The sequence below is a fragment of the Colius striatus genome, chromosome 2, assembly GCF_028858725.1.
Source record: "Colius striatus isolate bColStr4 chromosome 2, bColStr4.1.hap1, whole genome shotgun sequence".
Lineage (NCBI taxonomy): Eukaryota > Metazoa > Chordata > Aves > Coliiformes > Coliidae > Colius > Colius striatus.
This window is the reverse complement of record NC_084760.1, coordinates 90,174,784-90,199,339: the sequence shown is the minus strand read 5'-3', so window position 1 is coordinate 90,199,339 and position 24,556 is coordinate 90,174,784. Positions and strand designations below refer to the sequence as shown.

At 36.7% G+C, this 24,556-nt stretch overlaps 2 protein-coding genes across 2 annotated transcripts in view; one reads left to right on the top strand and one right to left on the bottom strand.

Annotated features, from left to right (window-relative positions):
• Positions 1-4,407, bottom strand: part of SPATA17 (spermatogenesis associated 17) — an 83,346-nt gene extending 78,939 nt beyond the window's left edge. Inside the window, exon 1 of the mRNA XM_061990733.1 lies at positions 4,340-4,407. Within this exon, the coding sequence (XP_061846717.1) occupies positions 4,340-4,407 (68 nt within the window). The remainder of the gene's footprint in view (positions 1-4,339) is intronic.
• Positions 4,408-4,689: 282 nt separating this feature from the next.
• The window catches only part of GPATCH2 (G-patch domain containing 2), a 127,918-nt gene continuing 108,051 nt past the window's right edge, over positions 4,690-24,556 (top strand). Inside the window, exons 1-3 of the mRNA XM_061991443.1 lie at positions 4,690-4,910; positions 13,001-13,714; positions 18,947-19,008. Coding sequence (XP_061847427.1) covers positions 4,855-4,910; positions 13,001-13,714; positions 18,947-19,008 — 832 coding nt within the window. The 5' untranslated portion in view covers positions 4,690-4,854. The remainder of the gene's footprint in view (positions 4,911-13,000; positions 13,715-18,946; positions 19,009-24,556) is intronic.

Genomic DNA, 24,556 nt, shown 5'->3' with positions numbered 1-24,556 from the left:
GTTATGAGCTGGACCAATGAAAGCATGGGAAAAAAAACCAGATGTGGAAATTTCCAAACTTTAGGTGGCCTGAAAGGAAGTCAGGAATTGGAAAAAAATGGTATAATTTGGATAGATGCCAATGGGATTTCCATAGGAAGCTTTTACATGGAATTACAGTAGTCAAGGCAACAGCTTACTGAGTCTTGACAGGACTTTTCACAATGAGAATCCAAAGACACATATTTTGGAGACAATGTAGAAATGAAACTGGCAGCATATTGGCATGTGTTGCTGACAGGTAAGGAGATAACTAAAGGAAACAAATAGGAAAACATGCTAAGGTTGCAGCATTAATACAGTCACTAGAGAAACTAATGAAAAAGGGAGGATACAGAAAAAGATCAAGAATTCATCTTTAAGTTGCATGAGATTATCTAGCAAGAGACACTGGTGAACCAGTTGAAGATACAAGACAGATATAGCTGGAGAACTGACTTCAAGGAGATTTTCAAGAACTATTAGCCATCAACGGTTTTTGTCAAATGACACAGTACAAGGAAAAGGCATATTCACAAGTGTGAAACATACACAGGCAAAAAGACTTCATCAGAATGTCAGAAAATAATTCCAAGAGGATGTCCTTGCTTGCCTTCTTTCTGTGACTCTGACTATTAGAGTGCTGTTTGTGACAAAGATAAAAGTAATGTCAGGAAAATCATGAATCTAAAAGATTAAAAAAAAATATGAATCTGGAAGAGACTTTTCAGAGAGTAAAGAAAGAAATTGTTACCAGGATGAGTTTCAATGACAAGGGCTAGAATCCAGTTAAAGTAGATCACCTCTAGATTTTGACAGTTATTGACATTTTAAAACAAACAAGTCAAGTATTTTGCAATCTCATTTTTATTAAGAACGTATCTATCAAATAGTTTAACTTGTTACACTTGTCACAAAATAATAAATACTATTAGTTACTATTAGTCAGTTTTCTTACCTAGCTGATATTAGTGAGCTCTTCTAAGAAAGTTATGTCAACATTAATTGCCTTGGTAAACACCAACAAGACTATTTTTTACCTGATAAATTAGGATTACTCTCATTTTATTTCTTGAAAAACAAACCACACATTTACTACCAGAGATCAAGAAGCATTCACTTCATTCATTTTATATCAACCAGCACAGCATGTGCTTTTCAATGATCCTCATCATCTGACCTGCATCAGACCCACTCACTTCCTGGAAACCATGAAAACCAAAATTTTTTTACCTGACCACAAAACAATTCAATATCAATGCTGGCATTTATGCTAGAGACCTTCCTTGTTCCTTTGTTGTGCAGCTTCTCAGACTACACAGGAAGCAGACACTTCCAGAATACTTTTACCTACAGGAAAATTGTTTTAATTAAAAGAATATCACTAATTTGGCCCTGGATAGACAGTCATGACTACAGCCTGGAAAAGAAAAGGATATGAGACTGGCCATGTCAGAGGTGGCAGATCCAAAACCAGTCCTACCTACCTGGCAATGGAAACAATGTGCTTCTGGAAGGGCAGAAACCTTTGCCTGTATTACTCTCTTTTGGGTTTTTTAGTTGGCATTCTGTCTTGCCTGGCCAAGTCAAATTAGAAGCTATTGTAAAGTTTACTAAAGCAGACCAATAATAGATTTGTTTACAGTACAGTTCCATAAACGCTTGCAACTGCCCTTGCCAGCAAAGAAGCAGTTTGAGCTGTAAATTGCTCAAGAAGGTATCTGTCTTTTTGATCAGATTGCATAGTTGTCACACCACTTGAATTAAGCTTTCAGAGTCACAGATACTTCTCAAAGACTTTGTAAAATGTTAAAAAGGCATACTTAAGCTCCCATTTGACTTCTAGATGTTAGACAAAATAAAATAAGTTCTTGAATAAGAGATAAAATTGTTTACCACTTAAAATAAGGGAATGCACTAACAGATGCTGTATATTGTAATGCTTATGCTGATAGGGTATTTCTCAAGATGCAAACTTATGATACATTTGCTTTGTGACATCATTGGATAAGTCTTTCCCTAGAAAGGTGCTTTTCTTAAAATGTCAGTTTAGAGCATTACTAAGATTAGGCAAATCTGACTAACCACAACCAACAGTCCTCAGCTTGCCCTAATTTTTAATGGGACAGGTGCAGAATCGTAAAATAGCAAGTGCATTACTTTAAGGCAATTACTGCCTGCAGCAGTTTTTACCAGGCCTGCTGTAAGTTGAGCTGCTCTGGAAGGTCTGTGTCTTCTAGATGTGCTATAGAACTCTGCTTTTAGGTCTTAATATATAGGTGAAGAAAGAAATATTTTTCTTAAAAATGTGTTTGTCACAGAGAACTAAATGGTTCAGGTCTTACCCTTGGAGGTATTTGCAAACAGTGCAACTCATACAAAAAAGGTAAATACTTGGTAATCTGAATTCTTATGCATTTTCTGATGCTTCAAGTCAACTCAGTCTTTAGGGGAATCTGGTATTTCACTGCAAAATACCAACTTATATAGTAAGTAAAGGGTTTTTTTAATAGTATCATGTATTTTTGTCTGAATGCCCTCAAACTATTTGTGAATGATGAGTGACTGCAGATTACAATGAGTCATGTGCTTGCAGCATCCTAGATTTGGCAATTTTAACAGATCTGAGATCTATGTAGATGAAGCATAGTTCTGAAATGGAAATTAAAGCTGTTATCTGACTTCAAAACACAAATGCTTCAAAAATACCTGGAAAGTCATTGCAAATCTGACATACATTAATCCCAAAAGTTATTCAATGTTATGTCTAAAAGTTAAATAAGGACCTACCAAAATCTCTAAACAAGCTATTCTGATTTGTTTCAGGATTTTTATTGACATCTCTGACAAAGCAGTCCAAGATTTTCACACTAAAGAATAAAGATCAGATTACTGATCAGACTTTTAGTTGCCAAGTTGGACTGTTTGAAGCCTCTCATTTAAACTGTCAGTTGAAAATACAAATTTCAAGAAGCTGATAGATTACAGCATGTTCTTAAAAGGGAAGCAATTCATTTTTTGGGAAGCTCGGCCAAAACCCAAATCCCTAAACATCAAGCATGCTGCCCTCCAATGGATTTCCATGTCTGGCTCAGCCTGTTCTTTTTAACCTGATATATGCAAAATTCAGGCATAGTCTCCTGTAACTGATGCTCTTTTAATGAACTGCTGCGTGTACAGCCACATGAGTACCAGCTAAAGTTCAAGGTAAGAACAGCAAAACACAACACTTTATAAGCAGGTAGGACTTGAACTCAGTGTAACTTATAGTGAGCTTTGTTATTCATGCTAATTATGTTGTAATTGGATTCTAAAAGTATTGATTCATTAATTAGTAAGGAAAACCTCCTCTATCTATGATAAATACGCTTTATTTTTCTGTGTGTTAGCTTTACACATGCTGCAACAGTTCAGTAAACAAATTTATAGGACAAATCTATGCAATTTTAAAATAGGTCTTAAAATATTTTATTTCCTAAAATCTGATCTGGTGAAATGTTGGCTACAATCAGCAGTCAGAAAACTCAGCAGCACAAACTGTCCCACCCAGTCAAGAGAAGGGTAACAACTTGATCAATCAGCTCAGCACTCTGCCTGTGACATGGATCTTCAATAGACTAAACACCCCCTTAACTTAGTAGAAAAAGACAAAAAATGTTTCAAAAAATTGAAGCCGCATAATCTAATTTAGGGGAAAAAACGATGTATTTTAAACAGTATGGATAATAAACAAACAATTTTCTCAGAAGCGGAGGGGTTCCCTGTCAATTAACTTCAACAAAACAAAATGCGGTGGCTTTTAACAGGATAAACTAAAGGTCCACTACAAGTAACAGTTTGAGCAAACAGAGCAGTGGCTAGGATGCCACTCTGGGGCTCGCTACGGATTAGCCTCTGGGAAGAGCTGCGCTGTCGGAGCGTGGTGAGAGAGGGTACACCGACTGCTGATGCAGGAGACGGCAGGTCGCTTCCCGGGACGGGAGAGGGCTGAACTCGCGAGGCTCACACCTCCCGGAGCTTTCCAGAGGTTCTTTTCCCATCAAAATTAGCAGGAAGCGGAGGAAGAGTGGGACACTGACTATTTTCAGTGCGTAAACGGAACCCTTAAAGAAACTATGCCGCTGCTATCAGGTCTCCTCAAGCCTGACATCGTCTGGGGGCAAGGACGTGGGTAGTCTCGAGAAGAGTTTTTAAAGCCAAACCATTTTCACCAGGAGCGTCGCCCCTTCGTTGCCGGGGAGACCGTAGGCTGCCCACCCCACTAGCCCTAGTCCAGCAGGAGAAGGTGCGTACCGCCCCACCACCAGTGCAAGTCGGTTACCTTTTCTTACGGAAATATTCCTCCCGCAGCAGCACTAGCCTCGCCTCAAGCCGGGCCAGAGCAGCCATGCTCCCTTCTTCCTTCCCGCCCTCCCGACGCCGCCACCATAGCAACGGGACCGTACCACTCCGAGCGAGCGCGGGGATAGCAGTCTCTACCACAGCCCGGTCGCTTGGAAATGGCAGGGCATCAGAGGCAGCGAGAGCCTAGCGAAGCTGGACTGGGAAGGAAGCGGAGCCGAGGTGCGAGAGCTGGAGGGAACAAGATGCCTCTGGGCAGAAGTCTGGAGGAGGAAGGGGTGAGATAGTCGCGTCTGACTTCCTCCCGGTGCCGCAGCTGCTTCCGGGCTCTCATCATGGGGGACTGAGCAGTGTTGGGCGTCCGCGTCCTCCCCTCTGGCTCTTATCTGCCAGTCTCCGGCGCTGTCGCCGGCCTCCACCCTATCTCCCCTCGGCTCAGTCTCTGCCAAGTGTTACCAGCCTCCCCGGGGAGCTGCCGGGGGAGGCGCCGGGTTCATGTTCCGGGTCGCTGAACCTACCCCGACCCGAGCTCAGGCGGCGAGAAAGAGCTGGTAAGCGCAGGCCCGCGGGACCGGGGGAGGCCGGGGCACCTCAGTGAGGCCACCCGCGGCCCCGGGGTAGATGTCTCCACCGCTTCCTGCTCCGTCGCGGTGGCAGTGTCGGTATTTTGGAGAGGGGATGCCCCCTAAAAATCTCCATGTCGTGTGTGGGGCTTGGAAACGTGAGGGCAAATGGTGTCCCCACTCTGTGTCCTCTACCCGCTTGCCAACCCCCGGTTGCTACTGGTTGCACTGGGAGAGAGACGTTGGTGTTTCCTTCAAGACCTCGGGGGGAGTAGGGGTTGGAAGCCTGGCACACCTCAGTGGCTCACCACGTTTATAAGCGAGCAATGGGCAGGAGGAAGACGCTTCCTCTTGTTGCCAAAAAAAGGACAGCTGGCAAACAACAAATAACGGCTTTTGTCACAGGCTTATTTAGGTTTTTTTTCTGTGCATTTGGGTTTTTCTAATTGTGGTAGACCCTCTAAGGCCTCACCCCACTGCAGTGTGTGCTACAGGAACATCCAGTTCAGCATAATTGACTGTTCTGAAGGTATTTTGTTGCAAACCAAGAATCAGCAAGTGCAGCTGTAGACAGGGATCAGGGAAAGTATGGGTAATTCTACTGCAACAGAGTTCACTGATTTACTATTTTATGTAATTCTATGTACTAGCTTAATGACCCAAGGGCCATATATTTTTGTATTTTTGATTGTTGTGCTGTGAAGATGGGAAACTGACCAACAGAATAACAAAATGGAAACGTGAGTTTTATTAATAGGCTATGAAGGTATAAAGATTAGTAGTGGAGAGATTTGATGGAAACAAGATGTCCCATTGTGTTCAACAGCACATGGTGTGGAAATTTGGCATACTCTTCTGTAATTGTCATCAGATAGTAATGATTTTACTTGTGCAAGTACACTACCTAGAGGAATTTGATACAGAATTACTGAAATCTTATCCATAGGGTAAGATCCTATGGATAGGACTATCCATAGGACTATTGGTTTAGCAGCTCTGAAGGAGGATCTGTTGAAAATTTACTTCTCAGAGGCCCTCTTTTCTTATCTTCATATGTAACTTATTTCAGAAGGTATCTGATAAAGGAAACCCATTTGAGTGTGATGAGGGAAGATACCTTTTTTTTTGATGTTCAGTGCTTTATTTATAAAATTAAGAGCCTGTGTTTTCTAAAAACATTAAAAGACCTGAAAGAAGTTAATAGATTCAGAACAGCCACAGAATAAGAGCTCACTTGAGTAGAAAAGCTCCTCTGAAAGCGAATTATTTCAATTTCTATTGTGAATATATGTGACAATTTAAAGAACAGTTTGCATTTTGGGTATTTACTGGTCACTCTGATTCTTTTGATAATGACTTTGGTGCTATAGTGTGTTGCTATCATTTGACAGCTTATGTGATTCTCCACCTTGAGAATTAATTAATGAAATCATACTTCTGAAAAGTGTGAGCATATCAGTAAATTACAGCAATGGGATTGCAAGAATGCTTTCTCAGGCAACAGCTATAGAAAAGTCACATGTACCATTGCTGTGCTTTCTTAGACAGGCAACAGTTGTAGAAAAGTCACATGTACTTATTGCAAGTTTGGCCCTAATTTTTAGAGGGATCAACAACATAATCAAATTCCATCATTCTCAAATACTAATAACTTTTTATTGTATGGGCCAATTGTAAGGCAATTGCAAAACCTATCTAAAGAAGTTTCTCAAATATAGACTTGATACCAAGAATTTATGTATACCACATGTGATTAGAGGAATAGATATACAATTAAATGTATGGGAGCTCTATATTTAATATAAAAAAGGGTTCATAGACATTTCCAGCAAGTATAGCAATTATGTCTTTAATTGTAGAACAATGTCTTTCATAATTTTTTCTTTTTTAAAACTCCTCCTATATTTTTATTATTTTGTGAAAGTGGGTTATATATGTATACAACTGAAAAAAAAAAAAGGTTGACATACATTGAAGATGAGAAATAGCCTGGGATTTTGGGTTTCTTTTTAGGTATAACTGTGCTCAAGTCCTCAATTCTTATAACTATCTTACATGAAATGCAAAATGAATATGATTCTCTGCTTTCTGACATTTAATTTCTGTAGGTTTCAGTTCTGATACTCTTGATACTTTTAAATTTTTTAGTATGAAAATTAGATTTGTAATAAGTTTCTTTGGTCTGCTTATCAAATCTACTTTGAATGTTTGGCAATGTGTTAGCTTTTAGTCTTTACAGGAAGTCTTAAGAGTTTGGACTGAATCCACAGAAGTGGCAGCGCATGAGGAGTCTTGATACTAGCTGTCATGCCATTCAGTGCTGACTGGTACGGGGGAATAGATAGAATGCATTATGGTCGTTGTATAGCTTTGCATACCTGGTTCTCCGGCAGACACTGCCTAAGGACATAAATAGGTATGGACATGGAACTGGATGCTTTGCATCCGCCTCTTGGTGATGGCTGTTTGATGACAGATTAAATAATCTAGGGACAAATTTGTGTCTGATGTATACCATAAGCTTCTATGTAATACAGATTTATTGTCGTTTCCTAATCTACAATATTCTCTTGCTAGTTTTTTAGTACTTTTTAACTAAGTTATGTTGCTCTGTTTTGCCTTCCTCTTTGTGTATCCCAAGACCCATGATATTCTTTTTCCTTAACTTCTTAAATTCTTCAGGCAAGGTCATGAGATTATCATTTGCTCCTCCCTCCAAATCACAGAGTCATAGAATGGTAGGGGTTGGAAGAGTCCTCTAGAGATCATCTAGTCCAGCCTTTTGCTGAAGCAGGTTCACCTCGATTGAGTTGCACAGGAACATGTCCAGATGGGTTTGAAAGCCTCCAGAGAAGGAGACTCTACACCCTTCCTGGGCAGCCTGTCCTAGGGCTCCATCACCCTCACAGGAACGTGTTTTTCCTTGTGTTCAAGTAGAACTTCCTGTGTTCCAAGTTGTGCCGGATACCCCTTGTCCTGCCACTGGGCACTACAGAAAAAAAGAATTGCCCCTGTCCTATAGGTGTTTATAAGCATTGATAAGGTCCTCTCTCAGTCTTTTCCAGGGTAAACAGCCTCAGATCTTATAGCCTTTCCTCTAAGAGATGTTCCACTCCCTGATCATCTTTGTAGCCCTCTGTTGGACTCTCTTCAGAAATTCTCTGTTTCTCTTGAGCTGTGGAGCCTGGAATTGGACACAGTACTCCAGTTGAGGCCTCATCAGGGCAGAGGAGAGAGGGAGGAGAACCTCCCTCGACCATCTGCCCAAGCACTTCTTAATGCACCCTGAGATGCCATTGACATTCTTGGCCACGAGGGCACGTTCCTCGCTTACGCTTAGTTTGTAGTCAGAACTTTTGGGCCACTCTTTGCAGAGCTGCTCTCCACAAGTGCAGGGTCCTGCACCTTCTCTTGTTGAACCTCATGAGATTCCTCTCTGCACAGCTCTCAGTCTGATCAAGATCTTATTGAATGGCAGCATAGATTAATCCAAATTTCAGTCACATGAAAGCAGAGGTCTCAATGTTTCTAAGATTTTGTGGAAATAACTCCCGAGATGGAGAAAGGGAATTCATATTATTATAATCTGGAGATAAAGTTGTGCTGTGATTACAGCTGTGTTATGAGACATCAGAGAATCCAAATGGAAAAATATTTTATGAAGTAGGTTTTATAATTCTGATGTTGAAGGAACTACATGATTTTTCTTGTGCTCATAGTTCATGATTGAGGTGGATTGTGAAGGTAGCAAAAATAATGTGTCTTTTCAGAATTAATAAGACACAGGTGCACCATAACTTTAGCTCCAAGAAATCCCTTATCTGCTTAACAGAAAAAAGATTTAGAACGAGAAAGTAAATGTAAACGCAGCTGTCAGTTTAGTAAAAGATACTACTTCTCCTTAAAAGTTGTGCAACTAAATTAGCTTTCCTGTGAATGTGTATGTGAAATATTTTGTGAGCAGTCAGAGCTCTACATTGATATATGCTTTAGGTGGGAAGTGAATAAAACTTACAGTTTTCACTGAAAAGGCAAGTTATTCCCACTAGCAGTTGCAATGTGAGTGTTAATACTGCAAACAAGTTCTGTGGGCTGTTTTGAAGTAGATGAAAGCAGTTACACTGTTTCCTGCAGCAGTACCTTTATGGTCTGTTCTGGTAAGGGTTAGAGAGGAAGTGTCAGCCTTTGGTGAACTTAAAATTGCTTCTGATAAATGTAAAGGTCAGTGTAAGCAAAACAGATTTTCTTCTAGTAAAGTAGAATCTTCTCCTCCTGAAGACATTACAGTTTATTACTAGCTATGGGCTGTTGCTGTAACAGCATTTTTATAGCCTTATGTGAGTTGTGCTAAACTATGGCTCAACTTAATATTTTATGTACCTCAATATGTTGTTCTACGTTCTTTATTACAACCTTTGAAATTTCTTATCTTTCTGAATGCAATTGATACTCACTGGTAATGTCTTTAATACTTCTTGTAGTTATTTTTCAACCTATTTCAAATGCAAATGTTTTTGTTACAGTAACATCTGCAGCAATGATTAAAATTACTTCACAGGTTTGGAATACAAGCTTGACAGCTGGTTGTGAACAGTGGAAAAAGTTACAAAACTGTGTTTGTCTGATAAATAATGCTGCAAGAGAAATACACTCCTGGAGTTTGGAGAGAGGCTTCAGATTTAACTATTGATTGCTGTTTTTTTCCCTTCAGTTATGACAAGATACATTATTTTTAAAAAATAAGAATAAATTAATCAAAAGATATTTCTTGTGTTTTCAGTAGAAGGGATTTTAATCTGGACCACTGGCACGTTGAAAGTGCAGCATGAATAAAAAGTAGTATGTGTATTGTATTCACAGTCAGTTACAAAGGAGTTTTCACTGTCCCAAATGGATCAAGTAATTCTCATTATCATTTTAAGGAAATATATTATAGTAATTATAGTATTAATTTGTCTAACCTAAGATGTAATTCAGTTAGGATACAGTTATATTATACATGAGACCATGGCTGTGGTTTTCAGGATAAACAAGATTGCTGCCCTGTAAAGATCTTAGTTCAGCAGCTGCAGTGTAGACACCTGACATTCAGTAGAAAAATTTAGTTGCAGGAGTGCATAAGATTCAAAGTTGTCTGATGGAAACTAAGTGTCTTCACTGCTCAGGGCCTTATAAGAGTCATATTATCCCTTTATTACAAAAACATTTGAGGGTGATCACTCGTCTTAAGTTTCTTTTTTTTTTTATCTGACATCATCTATATTGTCAGTATTTTAGGAGGGAATTCAAGAGAATTCTGATCAGATATATGAATCCAAGCTGGATGTATTGTGTTTGATCTTGAAGTATTTCACAGAAGTGTAACAACTTTGCCACCATACTTCTATCATTATCTTGAGTTAATTGGTATATCTGCTCTAGGAGCTACGTTGATTTTAATGATACAGTTATCCATATGGATTAAGGATACTGAATTTAACAAATTAATCATCAACTGTGGTGTAAGACGTTAGGGTCTTCCCTTTCCCTTTTACTTTTTGCTTAAGAGGCAGTAGCAGAATTGACTGCAAAAGATTATATATGCTAGTTCATATTCTGGCAAATTAGCAGAAACCTGTTTGTTTTGAGAGCTAAATGTAGGTTTAAGCCTACTACTTCAGTTTTTGGTGCACCTCTGCTTCCATCAGTTCTCTATAAATGTGAAAGGCTGTGGCAGAAGGGCTAGTCAGGCAGCTGGAGGAATTGACATCTCAAATTAACCCAAATAAGTGTACTGGAGTTTATCTATTCGAGCCTTATGGCTTGTGTTACATTAGTGCAGAAGAGTTAGAAAGCCACTTAAATCGCAAGAGCATCTCATTTTTGAGATGTGCAGCTGTCAGGATAGCTGTCTTCATGGGGATTTAGCTGAAGGGACTAGTCTTCTCCCTGTTTTGCACTTGTAGCTACTGAGAAACATGGATTAATACATGTACTTAAGTCATGTGTGGAAACCCTGTACAAATATAACTGGACTTGCCCCTACTGGTTGAAATTCCTACTGCACTCAAAACAACCAAGCAAAAATCAAATAAACTCCCTTCTAAATAGCCCTTCATAATAACTGAAATTTTGAAAGTTGAACTAAGAATTCGTTTTAAATCACTTTGAAGTCACATGTCTCCAAGTAGTTTCTAGGTTAATTAGCTTTTCTTTTTCTCTTTTTTTCCTGAATTTTCACAAAACGATTCATTTAGAATGCTTTTTCTACTGTGTAGCTTTTCTCCTAGTGGTTGATAGGGCTAGGCCAAAGACTGTACTCGATCTTAAAGGTCTCTTCCAGCTAAAACGATTCTATGATTCTAAGTATTTTTGTGTGGTTCTGGAGGTTTTGATTCTTATGAAGCAAATGGATTAAGGAGAAAGTATAGCCTCCTGGAGGTGTCTCACTCCTTAGAAAATAATGCAATGATTCTGCTGTACTAAGAACCAAATAAAATGTTATGTTGAGAAGCAGTAATAGGACTAGAGATTACAGCAGGACAGAAAAAGAGGTATGAGAAATTAATGGAAGTGAAGTGATAGTTTTAGGACTTCAAAATGAGCTTGTGTTTCTAACACTCTCTGTGATTTTCATGGTCTTACACCTGAAATGTTTAAAATCTTTCTGAATGTAGTTTAAAAGGAGAATAATTTTTTAGAAGAATTATTTCATGACTAGCTTGGATTTCTTCTTAGTCTCTTCAGTTCCTGCATTAATATTAAAATGTGCATACTTTACTGTCATGACTGTCTGTTCAGCCATCATCATTAAGTACCTTTAGCATTGGAGTTTGTGGTGAGAGAGACTTAGTACACACGCCTGTGCACTATGTGTCCAGATAGCTCTACATGTCCAGATGTCTACAGCTCTGCTGGCATAAGTAGAAAGCTGTTTGTTTGCTCTATCAATTTGTATTGAAAAACAAAACGAAGAGTCTTGCTTTTAAGTGTCCTCTACATAATTTACCATGTATCTTCTGGATGGTGCAATATAGTAAAGAGTATGAATGTTAATCTCTGCTGTACTTCAGTGAAAGGAGTCTTCTGATGCTTTGTTGTGAGAATCTGATTACTGTGTTTACAGAGAATGTTCACAGCCTTCAGAGAAGGATTAAAGTTCAGCAGCAATCATTTAATATTTTCTTTTTGTAACTATGTTGATGTAATGCATGTGTGAACTTACTGAAGCATACTGAGTTAGACATGCTAAATGCTAGTGAAATTAGAGGAAGGAGCAAAACATTTGAAAGGATAAGGCCATAATCAGATGCTATAAGTGTTTAGGAATATTTTTCCTTACACAAGTGTGTGATTCTATGGATGTGAATGCCTACATGTGGTGGAAAACTTTCCATTTAATACTTTAGAATTAACTCTACCAGGGTGTTCTCTCAATGTAATATCACTCTACTGAATCAATATTTTTAAAAAATATCAGTCATTTGGAAAGACAGGATTTAAAAGTCATATATTATCAAAGAATTATTGTCTTCGTTTTGGCATTTAGGCAGCATCAAGAGATAATTATCCTTAAAAAATATTTTATCATAATGACAGCTCTTAAACAGAACTCTCTAATATACTATAAACGAGAAATATTAGATATTCCATTTTGCATTTAGAAATTTTAAGTGTGCTTCCTACCTGCAATTATAGTGAATGGTCTTTGTTGATGCTTTTGCCATATGGAATCCCTGAAAAATCATAAAAACATGATGAGATGAATTAAAACTAAACAATAATAGTGAGTCAAAACCAAATGGTGGAACACACACACATACCCACTTATTAACCAACTTCTTTCAAAGACAGACATTTGAGAAGATACCTCTAAAAAAGAACATGTATCGATATGTTGCAAACTGTGTAGGATTGATTGACAAGGTTTGGTCTCTTTGCAGGAATAGAATAATCTTCATAGGACAGACATTAAGACTACCTTGCCTAAAGTGACTGAAGTGATTTTAGCAGGTAAAATTGTTTTAGAGTTTATAGTAAAAACTTTAAATTCTTTTTTTGTTTGTTTTCTTGTGTTTTTTTTTCCTTGACATATACAGGCATTTCAGTAGGACTATGGAGGAGCTGGTTCACGATCTAGTCTCAGCGCTGGAAGAAAGTTCTGAGCAAGCCAGAGGAGGTTTTGCTGATACTGGAGATCATTCTCGAAGTGTGTCTTGTCTTCTAAAGCGACAGGCAAGGAAAAGGAGGGGACGAAAAAGACGTTCATTTACCACCCATCATCCCTGGGAGACTGGTCACTGCTTAAGTGAAGGTTCCGATTCCAGTTTAGAGGAAACAAACAAAGACTACAGGGACAATCATGCTAATAAGAAAGACCATAGTGACTCTGATGACCAGTTGTTGGTTGCTAAACGTAGGCCTTCCTCAAATTTAAATAACATTAGAGGCAAAAGACCTTTGTGGCATGAACCAGATTTGGCTGTTGACAGTTTGGGAAACAGAACTTTGCGCAGGAGAAGAAAGGTAAAACGGATGGCAATAGATTTGCCATCAGAAGTCTCTAATGCACTGACAATAACTCATCAGCAGGATAACAGCAGAGATCAAGAAATGGACAATAACAATAAATCATACCAACACCAAGAGTTTTCCAAGAGCAAAGTGAAAAAAAGAAAAGTAGCCGCAGCTCGACAAGGACCAGAAATCTTGGATGAAGGAGTAGTTATAGAAAATGAAGAAGTGAGCCAAGCAAATAAGGACAAAATGGAGTATGAGGAGCAAAAAGGCTCAGATGAAAACATGAGTGACAGGTTATTCTTTCTCTTCCTCTTTACAGAAACCTTGGATAATCATAGAATCATAGATTTTTTGTTTGCTTTTATTACTGTTACTTGTGTTGGGAATCTTTGGATTTTATTTTTATTCCGGAGTCAAAATGCTAGCATCAATAGTATCTGGTTTAACAACTTACTCTTAATTATTTTTCCAAGTCTCCTATTTTTAATATATATGAGTTTATCAGGTTGAGAAATTCATAGAATAGAGAGTCATGTCACAGAGGAAGAACCGAGAAAATACTTTCTTGAAATAATACATTCTAATTGTTTCAAGAATAAGAATGACGGAATATACAAATGATTAATTATTTTTTTTCTGGGTATTTCAACTGGTGACAGTTCTCAGACAAAAATTAAGTGTTTTTCCAGTTTCTAGACATTGGTGCTTTGACTGTTATCTCTATTCATCAGAGAGGTTGTCAGTGTTTAGATTCACCATTTAGACAGTATGTGCTTATGTGTCATGGGCATAAAAAGTCTGCAGATTGCCAAGGATATACATCATTTACGAAATGCAAAAACCAATTTACAGTTCAGAAACACCTGAGCTTACCATTAGAAAAATGGGGGAATGATGACCCCTTGGCAGTACACCTCATTCATCCATTCCAGACAGCAGTCATACTACAATGGTAATTGTTTCCAAAGTACTATTTTGACAGCACAGTAAGGTGTAAGTCATTTTTTCACTATCCACAAGGGATGTTACCTGCAAGGCCTGATAAGCTTGGCTATGTTTGTTCTGTGACTGCTTCTGAATGCAGAACTATCAACAAGAAAAACTCATTAAAACATATATTTTGTTCAGTCACTTGACAGCATCAGTGTCCCTGTTTCTGTAAGCCTTTGCCTATAAGCTTTGAAGCCCTTTCATTTTTGGAGAGGTAGAATTAAGATGCAGAGTACCTGGCGGTTTTGATGATAGCAGACGGGTTGGTTACTGTAAAAAAAGCAATACTGATGACTAACTCCACTTATTGTCAGAAATGTTCTTCTAAGTCTTTTTATTACATACTAGTTCTGTCCCTCACCTGTGAACAATAAGCAGCTGAAAGAGCTGAATGAATCCTGAGTCTTAAAGATTGTTCCTAATGTCTTAGTTACTAGAGCAGAAGCAAGCCTTCAGGGCAGCAAGTGAACTTCAGACACCTCACTTTGACATGCAAGATAGGAGTGGGTGCTGTCAGGAAGCTTTTAGAAAACTTCACTCTTTTTTGATACTGGGAATCCTTTCCCCAAGATTTGGCACCTGAAGGGGAAAATTTCCTTGGGGCTTGGAACCATCACATACTGTATCATATTTCCATAGTCTTGTCACTTTTTTTTATTTATAAAATATTTTCTGTTACATTACATGGGTAGCAGTTGTCCAGCTCAAAAATTCTAAGCTAATTTTTGGATGAAGATTGATCAATATAAAAGTCCTTTTGTTGATTCCCCAAACTGTGCTACCTCCAGGTCAGTCTGAATATCTTTTTGTCTTTTTACAAAATAAATACTGATTTAAAAATTCATCTTTCTCTTCAAAGTGCTTAATGTTTTGTTATACTAAATGCTGTTATTTTTAAAACTGTACTTTAAATGTTTGGCCCCAACAAATGGCCTTTAAAACCATTCACATCTTCATAGTGTTTTCTGATCATGCATAGGGTTGTAGAGATGGTCTGTCATTATACTAAATTTCCTGCAATGGTCATATGTACCAAAAGACTTCTAAACCACTGAATTAGAAAATTTGTTTTCCATAATATTATTAGAAATCCACTATGTCTAAGGCACTTGGGTACATACAGTATCTGAATATTTTGTGCATGAATAATTTTAACTTGTTTTAAACCAACTTCAGTTAAATGCAATACTGCTTCTATTGTTTGAGATAATTTTAACAGAAGAATTGGAAAGAAATAGCGAACTGTTCATAAAAGTATGTTCTAAAAGTAAATCTGAGACTTTAAAAAGGAACATCAGTTCTGTAAGATTGCACAAGATACAGAGAGCTAGCAAAGCATCTTGCGTAAGACTCGTGCTTGGGCAACACTTGCTAGAAGAGAAAACATAAGTATCAAAAGCTGCTCTAATGTTGTACATTTGTGTGCATACATTTTAATTATTCAAAACAAGGACTGATTTTTTTTTTTTTAGAAGTTGAGTTTTTAAAAACAAAACAAAGCCAGTACTTTTTAATGGGAGTTACATTGCTCAGATCTAAAACTGGTGTGAAGTTTTCAACGTATACATGAAATTACTTTATAAAAACATAATATATGTATACATCTTTGAAGTGCACATTAAAAAGGCTAAGTGATACTTCTTTTGCAGTCTTCTGTCTGTGTGTGTTGAAACACAATAATAACCAGTTTTTACTGCAGGATTCAGAAGTAGGAGAAGTTATCAAGCTCTTGATGTCAGCATCTAAATGAACCCAAAGATATGTTCTCTTGAGGTTGGTTTTGAGTGCTAGAAGTGAGATTTTTGAGATCAGAGCCTATCCTTCTCCTCAATGCTTAGCCATCTAATTTCAGCCAAATTTGGCAATGCATGCAGTCATGGATTATATTTAATTCCTGCACTTTTAAGTGACTTAATGAAGAAGAAATCTCAATTGCCCTCTTTGAAATAGAGCAGTGGTGAAATTCACAGATGCTCACCCACTGACCCGACAGTGAGTGTGAGAACAGTGGCTGGTCCGTTCCTGGGGCAGGCTTGTTAAACAAAAATCACACGTGTCTTATGAAACCAAGATGTGGGATAGTTTCCTAGTAATAGTAATTAATAATAAATATTTCTTATTTGTTTCCACAAATGTATAAGTGAAGCCATGAAAACTTTTTGCATGGCACAGCTGTTCTTTCCAAGTTTCTGCTTGCATACACTAGTTTATAAGACTAAAAGGAATCTGTGGCTTTTTTCTTTTTCCTGGAAGTCTTGCTGGCACTAGAATTCTCATTACAAAGCAAAGGAATTAGCAATATACAGTGCAAAATTATATTAAAACGGGAAATAAATTCCATCATAACAGCTTTCATGTACTTAGATATTAATGTATTAATTCCAGAGGTTTTGAATTTATTCAGTGAAATAACTACCATGTAGCAATTATCTCAGCTGTAATCCCTGCCCTATTTGACTGTGAAATGAGGAGAATGAGCATTGGGGCTGCCATGGATATGCCAGTGTTACGGTTCAATTTAAAAAAAAAAAAAAAAAAGAAACAAAACTAAAACAATATTATGTGTAATTACTAAAATTTCAAGTGAGTATGTTTTCAGGAACTGGCTAGCCCTTCAATAAGAATTATTACGCAATTAAAATATCTTATTTCAAAAAAAAAAAGGAAGGAAATCGATCTCAAAATTAAAAATTTTGGTAGGGGGAAGCAGCTGAAAAAGTGAGTTGAAAGGATTTCCTAACTTTTAAAAAAAAAGTACAACTAAACAATAAATAGACAGGAGGAATCTATGAAAGGGGGACGTTTCTTTGAGATGTATGATAAATTGTGCTCAACTAAATGTTACGACATTAAAGCCATCTGTTGCAATTAAAGTGAGGATGGAATGCTTGCTAGAAGGAAATTATCAGGATTTGCAACATTGAGATGTTCAAGTTTGGTCATTCTCATGAAAGATGGATGTTTTTTCATTGCATATCTGTCATCTTTCTTCTGTATATGGCAGTTGTGCAAGTGCTTTAGTCTGTTGTGATTATATTGTGTATAAAAGATGGTGTAAGTATTGCTAATACAAGAAGAGTATGGATAAGCAGAAGGTACAGCAGTGATTAAGAAAACTTAACTTTCAAACACAGCTGTATATTTTTTTTATTTTTTTTTTTTAAAGCACTGGTTTGTGTCTGCTGATATCATGCTGTGTTCCAGATCCTGTGTGGTGCCTCACAAAGGAAGATACAAAACCCAAATATTTACCTATAATTAAATACAAATTAACCTAATATTATATAATACATATTACAAGATTTTAAAAAACTTGAGAGATTTGGTGGTTTTTTGGTGAGATATTGACATTAAGTATACTAGTTATTTAGAACTGAAAACTATTACTAGAAAGTAACTAAAAATAATTGAAACCAGTTGAATTCAAGTACAGGATTCTGCATGTATGTTTTAATGTTGAATGAGTGTAGAAATGTCGAAACACCTCAAGTTATTGGAAGTAGCTTATATGCAACATTGAAAGGAAACACAGTATTTATAACTTGTACTTGAATTTCTGTGGGGAACTAAAGTGACTTTTTTTTAATTCTTTTTTCCTCCAATTACTCTGCATCTCAACATATGTAAAATGTGATTTACTTTGGGTGAACATATTAATTCCTTAGCAGAGCTACTTTCTTGAATAAAAATGAAATAAATGGTTTACAAAAAATCCTTTTGTCCGAAGCTCACCAAATTGTGATCTATGTTATTAATAGACAAGTCTGTTTTACTATTTAGGGACGTGTGACTATTGTTTGTAACAATCTGTATACAACAAAGAACAAAGTGCTTTACCTATTGATGTCTTTTTGAATTTAGACAGAAATGTGTGCATGTTGTATAAACACATTCTAATTATAAGGCTGTGATGTAAGTAAACTGTACCTTGTGCTTTTTTGGATGATATTTTAGTCATTGATCATACTTATTTTCTTCAGGGTGATCTTTATTTTGGTTTCATTGGCTACCTTTGTTATAAACTTTTTTCTTACTCCTGAAGTAATATGTTGTGCAACCTTAAGCAGTGTCTTTTCCACAACATTTGCAAATGTTCAGAAAGGTAATTCGATTTTCAGACTCTTATATTTCATGTGGAAGGAAGGCTAAGGCTGCTTTTGATTGAGACTTTTCCTATTTTATTGAGCAGTAGTGTTCCAGGATCAAGCTGAATTGCACAACATAAGAAGAGAGCAGTGAGCATTTGATGGAAGCAGATAATAAAATGCATCAATTGTGTCAGCACCTCGTTGCAGTCACATCTGGCTTAGTGTCAGAGTACCATTAGATTCCTGTGGTTTTATGTGCCAAAAATAATATGCTTTGTAGTTAATGGAACTGAGATATTTGCAGTTTGATTAAAAAAAATCATCCTATTTTCTTTCCGATCTTTGTTGAGCTTAAGTTCAATCTGAACACAACCTTGTCTCCTTAAAATTTTACAGCTGAAAGATCAATTGTTCTTTTGATCTGTTTCTTTCTTTCTCTTATTACAGTGAATCCAGCAGTCTGAGCAGCAGTGATGCTGGTTTGTTTACCAATGATGAGGGAAGACAAGGTATTGAAACAATCTTTCCCTTCTCCACCCCTCAAACCACATCAGTTGAATTTCTGTAAGCGTTATGAAATATTTCATAGGTTAATTACTGTATTGCAGTTGCTATTACTATTTTAATGAGCTGAAGTATAGCTTGCTTTCTGGGTTTTTTTGAAATGTTACCAGAGGGTGTTATGAATCTATGCCCTAGTCAAAAGCTGTCTTGAGAAGCAGTCTCTATAATATAATAAACTTAATTACAACTTGAGCATCTCCAAAAGATCATCTATACTAAGTTTTAATTCCTCTGTTACTCCAATTTTCAGGCAGATCTTAGTGAACATAGTACTGCTCTTCAGACTTTTTTCAAGGTGGCTTTTTTCTTTCTTTTCATCCAAATTGATATGTCAGGTTTTTATAATTTTTTGATTCAATCATTTGTTTCAAAGCAGTCTGAGATTAGAAGATGCATGCTGTTCATTTTCCTCAGAAAAGTTTTTCTTTAAAATGTACTGAAGATTCCAAATTTTCCTTCTGTGTGCACAATGTTCTCATATGGGTTTATGTGATAAAACTATTGAGGATGAAAGGGAAAGGTTTGGGGTTTTTTTGGGTTTCTTTTTCAGCTTTAGTATTAATTGCCATCTTTAAGTTCAACACATTTACCTATATAATGCTAGCATTATTAGTGGCCAGATCGTGGTTAAAGAACTTACTGTCTTTGACAGTATACAAAAATGAGGCAAAAAAGAGCCTGTCAGGTGATTAACACTTGCTTTTATGTTAGAATTGCTAACTTAGTGGTAACAGAGTTTATTTTCTTATGCAGTTTACCACAGACTACTTGAATTGGCATGAAAACAAATCCTGGCCCATTCCACAGATCTAGCTTGTTTCTTCTAGTTCTTATTATCTTCTAGTTTAACATTACATTAGAAACAATTTTTCAGATTTTCAGACAAACACCTTTTCAGAGGTGTTGCATTCCATCTCAGTACTAACTTGTGCTATATAAACTGTACCTTCTAGCCTATCTGTTTTAAGTTATGCTAAAAACATAGCTTTTTTTTAAAGAATTTAGGATCTCTTTGAAGGTTTAGATCAATCTCTTAAGTATTTCAGTACTTATAAGTATTTCAACACGAGGCACATTAAAAAAAAATTATTTTCCTTCTCTGTATGAGGGAGTATTTACTTGAAATTTTTTTAAATGTTTGTCCTTTATATTGTTGTCTAACATGATGTACCACATTTCATAACTATATATGTTTTTTAAGTATTTTTAAATACTTTTGTCTTCAAATCCTGAACTAAATTATTTAAATCTTTGAATAATAAAGCTGAAAACGTCTCAGTTACTTTCTAGTTTTTTTACATATTTTTTGAGAGGAGAAAAGAGGAGATATCATTGAGCAATAATGTTCTTTCACTGCTTACCTTTTTTAGTGTTGGCTCTTTACTAACTGTAATTCTTATTATTGCTTGTTTGATTTTTGAACTTTGATTCAATTTGATTGCAATTTTAAAGCTGAAAATGTTAGAACTGAAATAGTATTCTGAAACAGAAATGGGAGTAAGATGATCAACAAAAATTGAACTTGAGAAGGATACTGTGAAAACAAAACATTAAGTTTTTCTACTTTGACCTAAGTATGTTCTCAGTATGATTGGAAGACCATTAGCTTCATACTGGATTGTAGACATTTAGATCTGCATTATAGCTTTGGGTTTGTGAAGACTTTTTCATTGAAAATACTATCAGCAATCCTATTACAGAACTACAATTGTTTGTTTTCTAATAATACTTATTCTCCCTACCTGCCCTGCCCCTACTTCAAGAAAATGCTAGTAATTTTTTTCTTTATACTCCCCTTATGAAGAATTAGGAGGTTGTTTTATCTCTAAATTAATTTATAGCTGAACTGAGACACATACAAAATTAAAAATTATAAAGGAAGAAGAAAATAAAGCTGATAAAGCAAAGGAAAAGCTTAAGTGTCAGAAAAGAAGATGGAAGAAGATAGGATGGAAATGTGTTAATGGAAGAACTGGATGTTTTTGTTGGCTGTTTTTAAAAGCTAGACTCTGTTTCCTGTTTTCCCAGTGCACCTCCTCCAGGATATATGTTCAGAACATCAGCATCTTGACCTCATTTGTAGTTCAAATTTTCTGCACTTCTGACTTCAGGTTTCTGCTAAGTCAAGTGGAGAACCAGAGACTGATTAATGCTGCCTGGTGAAATACTTGGTTTAAATGATATGCCTTCCATCATTCAGAAGTTTGAGTAGCAGAGAACAAGAAGATCTTGTTCTCCAGGGCAACATTTGTTCCTTTTGTGTCTCTGAGATTAAGAACCATATCTCGTTTATTGCAGACAAATGCTCTTTATAGAACCCTAATTAGTTCCCAAAGCATATTCATCCTATGGGACAGGCATTCTAAAAAAGAAAGTGATCTAAAGCACCAGTTTCTTCAAGCATTTGGCCAGCCAGATAGTTATTTAGTTCAGAACATTGGAGTGTCTGACCTTGCAAGTTTTAATATTTTCTGAAACTATTTCAGAAAGCAAATGGAAACAAATTCTACCACAGTAGCTGTACTCTTCTGTGTACAGACTCTCAGAAGAGTGTCAGCTTCTGTCATTTGATTCTAGAAGACTGGGTGTAGCTGTGATTGAGGGTAGTAGTGAGTTAATTGCTAGATAGATTTTAATTGCCATCAATTGCTTTAGTAAAAGAAAGTTGCTGAGAGTGAAAGCATTCAGTTCCTGTATGCAACTTCTAATATGTGGCATGCCATCTGACATTTTATAAAAACTCTTCCCATTCCAGCCTGCCGCTGTGTTTCAGTCTCATAGCTTTTTTTGTTTGATTTGTTTTGTTCCTATGAAGTCCTCATCTGGGCCTAGCTGTGCTTTCTTTTCCAGGCTATTCAGATGCTTATGTTAAGGGTCTAATCTTACATTGCAACACATAGTATGACTCTGTAATAGGCCTAGCTAGTAGGTTCACCTATAGTTTCAAGGGTCTTTACAGGTGTGGTTTACAAAGGCACTTTCTAAATTAAGCTTTCAACACCATGTTAACAAAACAATAACTGATTGCAAATATATCCATTAATATATTTTATAGTGTGCGTATGGCAAATAACATTAAATTTTGCATTCCTAGTCCGTCTTATACCTATGAGTACACTTGAGGAAATTCAAAGTTTGACCTAAGATCTTAAATCATGACATGCAGCTCTTGAAATGTCCTTTAAGATCTAAGCAAGTAGGTAGGAAAATTATATTAATGAAGTGTTAAACGGTTAAAATTGGACAAGGTCAAGGAATGTCACAGTTCCACCATGGATGTAGCTAAGCTTTTAAAGGTGGCTGTTCATTATTTTATGACTAAACATATATTCATTACTGTGTCCTTTATGAAGATGACCCACTACTGATTCAGTACAAGAGAGTACCACCCTTTTGTCTTTTCTCCTTTGAAACTAATTGGGACATTATATAGTATCTCAGTGGCTAAAGGTGTCAGAGTAGTGTTCTCTATATATAAAAGAAACAGAATGGGCAAATGTAAGTTGTAAACACCACCAGTTTTGAACTATTGTGGCTAATAAGTTTATAGTCTTTGCAGGTGAAAAAGAGAGAACATGAAGTTGTTGTATACAACGACACCCTGTTGGTGTCTGAGTGATATCCTGCTATCCCTTTTGCCAGGGAATCTCTGGAGAGCACCAATAGCAAGATTCAGTGCGTGTCTGTAGATGAATAATGAGCTTCTGCTTTCAGAAACACCTTGTATGTATTATAGTGGATCTTCTGATGTGTCCAAGTTATTACAGCTACTAGCAGTTGGTTTGTTTTTACCTTGAAAGAGGTACAAGGGTAAGGGAAATGAGACTAGCATCCTAGGGTATTTACAGTGGAACTGTTTAGGTTGGAAAATGCTTTTAGTCTGTCCGTTAATGTATCACTGCCATGTCCACCCCTAAACCAGTGTTGTCTGGCCATTTTGAAATAAATTAGGAAGAAGGGGAAATAATTTGTGTGCAGTGAAAAGTCTGTGCGTCATAATCCCACACTACTGTAGCTAAAACATAATTCAAGTGAAGTATTCTTAACGTGAAACTCATGGTGATGCAAATGTGGTCTGTGTCCATAGAGAAACCATAAGAAGCCCACATAAATAATATTCTAAACTTCTTAAAGAGAAAGAGATGCAGAGATGGAATTTAAGTAGGATAAAATCTTAAGCATTTGATGACCAAATTTTAAGTGGGGAGGGCTCTCTGTTGTATTGCCTATACATATGAGATCAGGGAACTGATTAAATGCAGTGGTCTTCCCTGACTCCTTTTGAAAAAGGCAAGCATTCAGGGTGGAGTAACTGATAAACAAAACGTCTGTGGGTGCTCTCATCTGGACAAGAATTGAAGTAAGAGGTTTATGCTTGTCTCAAGGTTACAATATGATTGAAAATAGTCAAAGAATTCAGAGATGTTTGATGTGCACAGACAAGGAAGTTAAAGAACAGGTACACCTAGATTCAGCTGTCATTTGGGAAAATCCTATATGATTCAGATCTGAAGTCTGTCTTTGGCAGTAAGCAACACAAGTGCTTAGGGAAGTGTATAATAGTGTAACAGGTAAGATATCTTAACATACTTCTATTCCTACTGTACAAAAAAGAAGAGTAATTTTCTATATTTTCCCCAAAGAACTGTTGTTGAGCATATAGCAAAGGTATGAGTTTCCTTCCATAGCCACTGTTTGCCTTATCCTGCAGTCCACCAATGCAGTCTTAAATTCAAGTAGTTTCTTCCAAGACTATGTTGCACACCTTTTACAGGCTTCTACTCAGTTGATTTTTGAACCTAAATTCCAGAATTTTGTACTTACATGTAACTCAGCTATGAAAGTAACAAGACTTCTTTTGCATTTCTAATATTTCTTATTGGTCAATGTGTCTAGAGCTGTTTTGATTAAATAGGCAGACATTTTTTCTACATAAAAGGTGGGAAAGTCACAACAAAGGAGTTCAAACTTAGATTGATCTATGGTTCAGAATTAATGAAAAGATGTTATTCTCCCACCACCACCACCAACACCACTGTGTCAGTTCAGTATTTTTAGACATCCTTCAAAGAAACCATACCTGGCAGTAACAAAACAAGGATGAAGTTACTGGTGAATGCCTTTGTGAAGTATCATGGCTATAAATGAGAAGTAGAATAAATACGGAGAGTAACCTGAAATGCTCCAAAAAAACAGAGAAGCTTAAATCTTATTTGGACCTACATCTGTCTTTCCACCTGTTTTCCTCTTCTTTCATCTAAAAGTTGGAGTCATCCTGTTCTCTAGGCTCTGCTAATTTTACTTTTAGTAATAATCATTAGACGTGTCAAGATCATGATTTGACCAGTGAGGGGCCTTCGTGATTCTGTATTTTCTTGAAGTACTTGTCCTTATGAATACTTACAGCCATCTTCATTTGTGCTTAGTCTTGAAATATTCTTCTTATTCCAACAAATTATTTAGAGAAACTATGTTGAATTTTAATTGCCTCAA